General features: G+C 39.8%; 1 protein-coding gene across 1 annotated transcript; it reads left to right on the forward strand.

The window, feature by feature from the left end:
• The first annotated feature begins 37 nt into the window (after positions 1–37).
• LZIC (leucine zipper and CTNNBIP1 domain containing) lies at positions 38–9638 on the forward strand. Its single transcript, XM_061187115.1, has 8 exons — positions 38–333; positions 648–807; positions 4211–4319; positions 5389–5524; positions 5859–5957; positions 7608–7703; positions 7878–7959; positions 8457–9638. The coding sequence occupies exons 3-8, from the start codon at positions 4219–4221 to the stop codon at positions 8513–8515; spliced, it is 573 nt and encodes a 190-aa protein (XP_061043098.1). The 5' UTR covers positions 38–333; positions 648–807; positions 4211–4218; the 3' UTR covers positions 8516–9638.
• Positions 9639–9942: the final 304 nt, after the last annotated feature.

The raw sequence follows: 9942 nt of genomic DNA on the forward strand, positions 1-9942 counted from the left end.
ACGCGTCCGCCGAGCGGGGCCCCTCAGGTAGGCGGGGCCCCTGGCTCCGAACTCTGGGACAGAGTGGTGGGTGGAGGCGGAGAAGGGACCCCGAGGGCCTGAGGAGGTGGTTCGGTTTCTGGTCTGGGAAAAGCGGAAGAGTTTCGGGGGCAGCGGATTCCCCGCGACCTCTGGTGGCAGTCGGGCCTAGTCGAGCCGGCCGCCGCAGGACCCAAATGCGGGAGCTTCATGTCCCCCGGTGGGAGATGGGATTTGGGGCTGTGATCGGGGCTGCTCCCTGACCGCGTCCGGATGGTTGAGGTCCAGACGCTCCTCACTTCCAGCCGGGAAAATGTATGCGCTCCTTTTCCGTACTTTTGGATATGACAACTTCCTTCAAGGCAGATCCGGGTGCGGGGTTTTCCTGAGTAACACTCTGGGCCTCACTAGAAAAAACCTCAGAAGGACTGCCAGAGGCACAGTCGAAAGAGAAAACGGGTTTCTCCTCCTCCTCCTCCACACCCCCTCCCGCCCCTATGATGTCGTCCTAGAAAGAGAGGGTGTGTTTTCAGTTGCAGGCTGCCCAAGTGGCAGTCATTAGGACTGCTTTAGGTATACGTTTATATATAGTAAATAAAACCACTTGTTAATGGTTTCCCTTTTCCCAGCCAGCTCCACCCCCAGGTGGTTTGAACTTTGAGCCTCTTACAGTCCTGATGAACAGTTTCGCTTTCCTCAAGTTTAAGACACTTGGAACTTCAAGAATTGGAGGTTTATGCAATTTGAGACCGGTCAGCACTGAGCAGAGTTCAGAGGACTAAGAGACAGGTGAGCATGAATGAGTACCTTAATTCTCAAAAATTACAGTTTTTGAGAGTAATTTTGCAGTTTCGGTAAAAAGGTGCAACACCTTTATTGAATACTAGGTGGTGCCCGCGAGTTAATCTTTCTGGGATAAATCTCAAATAATGTAGCATGAGGGTAAGGTTTTTAAAGCGTCTTCATCTTCCCTGAAATTCATTTAGAATAGCTTTACCTCCTTACAGTACGTTGTGCCTTTATACAGTTCATTCAGTTATCGAATATGTAGTCTGTATTAAGTGCTTGAAGAGGCTAAGAAAGGAATCAGACCCATTTTCTGCTCTCAGTTTACAGTCTGGAGAGGAAGACAGACAAATAAACAACAAGCTATAATGAAATCACATATAATTCAAGGCAGACATAGTGTTAAATGGAGACTAAGATGTAGAATGCAGTGGAAAAAGCAATCAATTCCCATTATTCATTTCCCAGTTATTTATCCAGTACCTTCTATCTGCCCAACATTGTGCTAGACGCTGGTGTATAAAGAAAATGTAAAATCCTTACTCTTAAATAACTCACAATGAAGTGATTGGGAGGGAACCAAGGAAGGCATTACGGAGAAGGTGAAACTTGACCTTGAAGAATGGATGACTTGGCCTTGATAGGTAGAAGAAAATGCAGGCTCAAAAGAGAAGGATGGGGCTTCCCTGGTGGCGCAGTGGTTGAGAATCTGCCTGCTAATGCAGGGGACACGGGTTCAAGCCCTGGTCTGGGAAGATCCCACATGCCGCGGAGCAACTGGGCCCGTGAGCCACAACTGCTGAGCCTGCGCGTCTGGAGCCTGTGCCCCGCAACAGGAGGGGACACGATAGTGAGAGGCCCGCGCACTGCGATGAAGAGTGGCCCCCGCACCACGATGAAGAGTGGCCCCCGCTTGCCGCAACTAGAGAAAGCCCTCGCACGAAACGAAGACCCAACACAGCTAAAAATAAATAAATAAATAAATAAAGTAGCTATTAATTAAAAAAAAAAAAAAAAAAAAAAAGAGAAGGATGAGGACTTCCCTGGTGGCGCAGTGGTTAAGAATCTGCCTGCCAATGCAGGGGACACAGGTTCGATCCCTGGTCCGGAAGATCCCACATGGCGCAACTACTGAGCCTGCGCTCTAGAGCCTGCGCGCCTAGAGCCCGTGCTCCGCAACAAGAGAAGCCATCGCAATAAGCCCACGCACCGCATTGAAGAGTAGCCCCCGCTTGCCACAACTAGAGTATGCCGGTGCACAGCAACAAAGACCCAACGCAGCCAAAAAAAAAAGTAAAATTTTTTTTAAAATTAAAAAAAAAAAAAAAACAGCCTCAGGAACACAGTTCTAGCCAGTCTTTTTAAAAAAAAAGAAAAAAGAGAAGGTTGAGCTGCTTCTCTCGTCCCTTTAATCTTGCCTCAGGTGGTTTCTTGGCTACTCCTCCCTTGATTAGCAACTGTTCGGAATCCGCCCTTTGGAACTCAGGGAAGGTCATGGAGGCTGGAGTCTTGCCTGTAAGAAATGGTGGCTAGGGACTTCCCTGGTGGCACAGTGGTTAAGAACCTGCCTGCTAGTGCAGGGGACACGGGTTCGATCCCTGGTCCAGAAGATCCCACGTGGTGCGGAGCAACCAAATGTTTAAAGCCTTTGTGAATAAAATAATACTTTTTTTAAACTAGAGATCATAAAAGAAAGCTTTGATAAGTGGAAAGATACATTGCTTGATTGGAAGTTTCAAATTTCAAGGATACAGATTTTCTCCATATTAATTTTAATGTAACCCCTGTCAAAATTTCAATTGAGGGACTTCCCTGGTGGTACAGTGGTTAAGAATTCGCCTGCCAGTGCAGGGGACACGGGTTCAAGCCCTGGTCCGGGAAGATCCCACATGCCGCGGAGCAGCTAAGCCCGTGCACCACAGCTACTGGAGCCCGCATGCCTAGAGCCCATGCTCCACAACAAGAGAAGCCACCGCAATGAGAAGCCCACGCACTGCAACGAAGAGTAGCCCCCCCTCACCGCAACTAGAGAAAGCCCGCGCACAACAACGAAGACCCAATGAAGCCAAAAATAAATAAATTAATTAATTAAATTTAAAAAAAAATTTCAATTGAATTTTTTTGGGAATTTGTCAAACTGATTCTTAAATTCATCTAGAAGGGAAAATGTACAAGAATAGTCAAGAATTTGGGGGGAAAAAACAATAATAGAGCCAACTCCTTATCAGTCATCAGTATACACCAGCTCTAAAGCTATAATAATTAAAATAGTAAAGTAATGCCTTAGGACCAGAATATTATCAATGAAACAAACTTGAGTCTGTTTTTATTGAGTCTCAGTTAAAGGTAGCATAAATAAATACTGACTAGTAAACAGTGTTGGGGCAGTTGGGTATCCATTTGAAAGAAAATAAAAGTTAGATCCCTACTTCACAGCATTAACAAAAAAATAGTATATTTTGGGGAATTCCTTGGCAGTCCAGTGGTTAGGACTTGGCGCTCTCACTGCCGTGGGCCCGGGTTCAATCCCTGGTCAGGGAACTAAGATCCCACAAGCCCCGCAGTGCAGCCAAAAACAAAAACAAAATAGTATATTTTAAAAAATCTTGAGATGGTCAGGGCCTGCTTTCATGGGACACAAAACTAAGAAGACATAGAGGAGAAGATAGGTTTGGCCATTAAAATTAATAATTTACCATAACAAAAAATGCCATAAATAAAATTTAAAGTCAGGAGACAAGATAATATTTGCAACATAATTGCAAAGATTTTATATCTATGTTATATAAATCAGTAAGAGAAAGATAATCCAGTAGAAAAATGGGCACATTTCCAAAGAAGAAATTCATATCAAAAGTTGTTCATGCCCACAAGTCATTAGGTAAATGCACATAAAGACCGATAAGATAATACTAGGAGTATTCTGAGTCCTGGAGTGTACTTATTAAGAATGAAAAAGAATGTCAAAATGAATCTTGTAAAGCAGAGTCACGCCTGATCTGTTTCTTTATAAATCTGTATTTTCATCTATCAAATATGTTTAAAGTAAGATAGACTAATAGTTAAAACTTCTAATTAATTTGTCAGTTCAATTAAGAAGACTCCCAGGCATTTTTGTGGGGTGTTACTACTATATGCGTTTAAACTTTTATGTATAAATTGAGATGGGTTTTTTTTTTGCACAGCTATCTTCCCCACACCTGTAGCTCAGAAAGAGTATAGCCACTTTTTTTTTTGGCTGTGCCACGCAGCGTGCGGGATCTTAGTTCCTAGACCAGGGATCGAACCAGCGGCCCCTGCAGGGTAAGCGCAGAGTCTTAACTACTGTACTGCCAGGGAAGTCCCCACCACTTTTTTTTTTTTTTTGAGTATAGCCTACTTTAAATTGCTTTATTGTTCTACTTAGAGAGTAAAATGGCTTCCAGAGGAAAGACAGAGACAAGCAAATTAAAGCAGAACTTAGAAGAACAGTTGGATAGACTAATGCAGCAATTACAGGACCTGGAGGAATGCAGGTAATAGTATAATTGTGTGCTGCTATACTGTAAAATGGCTTTTTTTTCTGCAGCTAGATTATAAGCTCCATGTGTGCAGGCCCATGTGTGATTTTGGTTTCCCCTGTAGTGTTCTTCACAGTGCTTTGTCTGCTGGAGAAATAAACTCAGTACTGGCTTTGGAGTTAAAAAGGCTGGGATATGAAAGTATTTAGATTAATTACAAAGTGAGTGTGAACTTGGGCTAAATATTTAACCACCTTAAGTTTCCATTTCCTTGAGTGTGAAATGGAAATAATAACACCCACCTTGTCTTCAGTATTTAAAGTAGCCCTGCCTGGTATCAAGCTGAGAAGGTACTGCTTGAACTTCTGGTGTGTCTTCAGCCTTAACTGCTCAAAGGACTAAGACTGTTCATTGCCTTTTTAACAACCTTGAAAGATTATTGTAAATATTGCAGATGAAGGGAACAACACAATGCTTGGCCCAAAGCAGGCACTCGATAAATGGGAGCTGTTTTGTAGTTAATGTTTAATAAATGGCTTGTTTGGAGTACTCAGATGGCAAGTACTGCATTGCTGTTGTATTTCAAGGTGCATAAAATTTTACCCACCATTAACGATAATGATGGTAATAATAACAGCTATTTATTAAGTACCTTTTATATGCCAAGTACTTTCCATATTTCATTTAATGCTCATAGCAACGCTATAAAGTAGGTACTATCATTATCTGCAGCTTATACAATAGATAAAAAAACTGAGACTTGGCTAGTTAAATATCTTGCCCAAGGTTATACCATTGATTCAGAGACTGCTTAAAAGGAAGTTATTATGTGGTTTGTTTGTTAAGTATGTCTCATTTTGGTTTAAAAAAAAAAAAGAAAGTTTAATTGTCAGAATTGCAGGAAAACGCCCATACTAATATGTGAACACATCCATCATTAGTATTTTGATATTTCCTTTCAGCCTTTTTTCCCCAGGATATTTTTTGTATATATATGTATCTGAAGTCTTAGCGTATAAATACTAAGATTGTTTTTTTCTCTTGGAACTCTATATTTTTCTATATTATGTTCATTGTACTTCAGAGAGGAACTTGATACAGATGAATATGAAGAAACCAAAAAAGAAACTCTGGAGCAACTAAGTGAATTTAATGATTCACTGAAGAAAATTATGTCTGGAAATATGACTTTGGTTGATGAACTAAGTGGAATGCAACTGGTAAGCATAATTTACTTACGTTGGTGACACAGTTTGGTTTTTGTTGTTGTTTTTTTCCAGTAAGTATATTTAAGATAGAAAATGTACCCTTTTTGGGATTTAACTTCTAGAGGAATGTCTACTTATGGATAAAACAGCATTTGCTTCCAGATCTTCATCTAGTTATATATTTGACTCCAGTGACATGCATAGAAATAGCAAATGGATACTAAAGTTGTAACACTGTTTGATGAACAAAGAAGACCTATTAAGAATTGAAGACCCATCAATCAAATATTGTAATATCTGATTTGTTGGACTATTTTGGTTAGTTTTCACCTTCTTGTATTTCTAGGCTATCCAGGCAGCTATCAGCCAGGCCTTTAAAACCCCAGAGGTCATCAGATTGTTTGCAAAGAAACAACCAGGTCAGCTTCGGACAAGGTTAGCAGAGGTAAAGTTTCTTTGAATTGATCCAGTCCCTGTATGTATTTCTTTTCTCAGCCCAAGAATTTGCTCATTATGTTATTCTGAAGTTTAAAAATTGGTCATTTGAAAATGTACAACACCAAGAGTGAACCCTAGGGACTTCCCTGGCGGTCCAGTGGTTAATACTCTGCGCTCCCAACGCAAGGGGCCCGGGTTCGATCCCTGGTTAAGGAACTAGATCCTGCGTGCCGCAACTAAAAGAGCCCGCACGCCGCAACGAAGACCTGGTGGAGCCAAATAAATAAATAAATAAAATTTAAAAATAAACTAATTAAATTAAATTAGGAAAAAAAGAGTGAACCCTAATGTAAAGTATGGACTTTGGGTGATTATGATGTGTCAGTGTAGGTTCATCGGTTGGAACAAATGTACCACTCTGGTGGGGATGTTTATAATGGGGATACTATGCATGAATGGGGGCAAGGGGTGTATGAGGAATCTCTCTACCATTTGCTCAATTTACTGTGAACCTAAAACTGCTCTAAAAAATAGTCTATTTCAAAAAACTGATCAGTTGACTTTAGAGCCACAACCCACAACTAGGTTTCTGACAGAATTAGTCCTTTGAGCAGTTGTTGTTGATAACGAATGTAGAGGTTTAACCAGCATATGACAGTTTAAATTGCTACTGACTGCTTCTGCTACGACTCCACATTTAAAGTTTTACTATTTATTTCTGGAGCTCTGAATTGAAATCCCATCTAGCATTCATTAGCAGCCATGCTTTATGCATGTGCGGCCTTTCCCATCTAAGAATTTCAAACATCTTTATAAACCTGACACTTGAGGAAGTCTGTTTATAGACTTGAATATAGTTAAGACATTAATAAGTTATTTGCAGCCATTGGTAATTTAATAGCATAGTGGTTAAGAGCATGGAGTCTGGATTTGTACCCCTGTTCTACTATGGACGTATGTGATGTTGGGGGAGTTATTTTCTTCAACCTCTTTTATTTTCTTTTCTTACTTTTTCTTTTTTCTTTCTTCGGCCGCACCACGCGGCATGTGGGATCTTAGTTCCCCGACCAGGGATCGAACCCGCGTCCCCTGCATTGGAAGGCAGATTCTTTACTACTGGACCACCAGGGAAGTCCTTCTTCAACCTCTTTTTGTGCCTGTTTCCCCATTTGTAAAAAGGCAATAATGATAGTCCCTACCTCTTATGGTTGTTATGAGGTTTAAATGGAGTAAAATGTGTAAAGCACATAGAATAGTACCAAAGCATAGTACATGCTATCAATGTTTAAGGTGGTAGAGGTGATATTTAACCAAAGTTCCAGGAGATCTGTTACCAGTTGTCTCATTCAGGCCTTTAGACCACACTTCAGTTTAATGAAATAGAGTTCTTAGAGGATAGCTCCTCTTTAAAGAAGCTATTGACCTACTAATTTCTCAGTAGAGTTTATAACTAAGACAATGGTTATGATTAGTATCAAGATTTATTAGAACTGTGTAATAACATTTCTATCATGTTTGCCTTGAGTTGTTTCTATAGTTCTTTATAATATTAATTGGTAGAGGACCTTTTCTTAAAAAAGTACATCTGAAAAGCTTCATTTTATGCAAAGAATGCTTTTAACTTAAATACCATATGCTTTGCATTCATCTATTACAGATGGATAGAGATCTCATGGTAGGAAAGCTGGAAAGAGACCTGTATACTCAGCAGAAAGTGGAGATACTAACAGCTCTCAGGAAACTTGGAGAGAAGGTACTTGTATTTAATTTAATATATTAGGTATAAAGAAAAAGTGGGAAGTATTTGGTATAGAACTTCTTGATCTGTGATTTAGTTTGTGGTCCTAAGAGATTCTTAACAGTGATTCCTAGAGCCACTTTGTTCACATTTGAACTCAGTCCTTTGGGCTTTGTTCTGTTCATTTAGCTGACTGCAGATGACGAGGCCTTCTTGTCAGCAAACGCAGGTGCTATACTCAGCCAGTTTGAGAAAGTCTCTACAGACCTTGGTGAGTACCCTTGTATTTCTGAAAGCTGGACATGAATTACTGCTCTAGATTGACAGATGGCACGGGTGAGATAAAATGATGGCCTTTTCTTGAGTTTAGAGGTGAAACCAGAATTGTTTTCTTTAAAAACCTCTTTTTAATGGGTTTGTTTTGCAATACTATTTGATTAAAAATAATCAAGTTAATATAGCCTAATGCTTTAAAAATATTTGTCAGCTAAATGTAAATATAAAAGTAAACTAAAATGTTACATGTTCTATTTCGTACCTGAATTAAAGTAAGTATTTGTAACCAGTAAATTGCCCTATGTGGCTGAGTTGTTTGTGCAGGGAAGGAAACTGTAGTGGCAGTGGGGAGGGTCAGGGATAATGTGCTGATAATAAAAGCTCGTTTCATTTTCTGTTTTATCATCTATGTGATAGATTTTCCTCTCTTTACCTGGAACTATAAATGCATTTGAAATGACATTTCTGTTTATTATGTGTCTTTCTCCTTAGGCTCTGGCGACAAAGTTCTTGCTTTGGCAAGTTTTGAGGTTGAAAAAACAAAAAAATGACATGGTGTGAAAACTTGGGACATTGATCGCATTCTTGTTGTGAATGGCATTTTTCTTCCGACGATTTTGAGTCATGGCAAAGAAGTCAAGAGATTCATGAAATGTATTAATAACCTAAGAAAATGTGACAGAAAAACGTACTTAAGGCTTTTGTTTATGCCCTTCATCATTGTGCTTTGTGTAGGGATACCCACTTCCGTGATCCTGGACTTGTTGGGATGGAGGGGCTCACTGGACCTTATTCATTATGGTTTGTCCGTTTAAGAGAAAACAAAATAGTGTCTCTGCCTGTCTTTATTGAGCCTCCTTGTTTTTAAGTGCTGGTAGTAAATGAAAAGATGTGAACTGACGATTCTTTTCTGCTTATAATTTATCCCCACTTGTTGGAGTAAATAACGTAGCAACATCAACAGACCTCATATGTGTTCACAGAACTTTAGAGTTCTAAGTGATCTTAGAATCATTTTCATTTTACAAACAAGGAAAGTAAGGCTCAGAAAGAGCAAGTGACTTTCTTAAAGTCACATTAGAGACAGAGCTGGGGATAAGACTTAGGTGTCCTGTCAGTTTAGTGTCCATTGAGTTTTATTTCTTTATTTTGTGCTGCTTTTAAAAAATAATTCACACATATCGGTGCAAGTCCGTGTTTATGAAAATCCAATGTCCCAAAAAAAGTTGTCACTGAGGGACCATTCCCCAGCCCGTAAGCTCTCAGTATGAATGGTGCCCATTGTATCTCTGAGTTTTGAGCTTGGAACAATGGGAGCCCTGTTGAGAGTCTCCTGAAGTAACTTAACCTCCTGCGTTGTTTCACCAGGGAAGCAATTGGAAGTGGCAGCTCGAGGCCCTCCCTGTGTGTGACCTCTTTGCTGAAACCCAGAGGGTGGTGACTGTAAACTACTATTTACTCTTCAGTTTTGGGAGAAACACAAAATAAGTTATGAGAAGAAGCCGGTTTCTCTCCTGAGTGTTTACATCTCTCTGCATGCTCAGATATATAGATTTTTCCCATATGCATGTACGTCAGCTTATTTCCTAGGCTCTGGCCACTTTATATTCTTTCACATTTTTCTCAATATTCTTTTTCTTTAGACTTTATACAAATTAAAAACATTTTTAAAGCTTCTTGTGTACTGTAAACTCTACTAGGTGCTCTGCCAACTGGACAAATTAGGGGACCTCAGCTACATTAATGCCTTATTTGAAACTTTTAATGGGTAATTTTTTATATATTGGTTTATGATGGTCACAAACTCATTAAATTGTGACAAACTAAGAAAAAGCAAATTACCTGTTATTCATCTAGGGCTTTCTGGTCAATCGCCATTATTTCATTATTCTGTGTGTTTTTTTAAACCAAAGTGAAATTCACATGACCATTTAAAATTCATCATTTTAAAGTGTGCAATTCAGTGGCATTCAGTACA

The sequence above is a fragment of the Eubalaena glacialis genome, chromosome 3, assembly GCF_028564815.1.
Source record: "Eubalaena glacialis isolate mEubGla1 chromosome 3, mEubGla1.1.hap2.+ XY, whole genome shotgun sequence".
Taxonomy (NCBI): Eukaryota; Metazoa; Chordata; class Mammalia; order Artiodactyla; family Balaenidae; genus Eubalaena; species Eubalaena glacialis.

Excerpts from the sequence above, each read along its gene's own strand:
- LZIC (XM_061187115.1), top strand. The coding sequence starts at position 4,219 with ATGGCTTCCAGAGGAAAGACAGAGACAAGCAAATTAAAGCAGAACTTA. Across the intron at positions 4,320-5,388 it reads CAGGACCTGGAGGAATGCAG|AGAGGAACTTGATACAGATG; the intron begins GTAATAGTATAA and ends ATTGTACTTCAG. Across the intron at positions 7,960-8,456 it reads GAAAGTCTCTACAGACCTTG|GCTCTGGCGACAAAGTTCTT; the intron begins GTGAGTACCCTT and ends CTTTCTCCTTAG.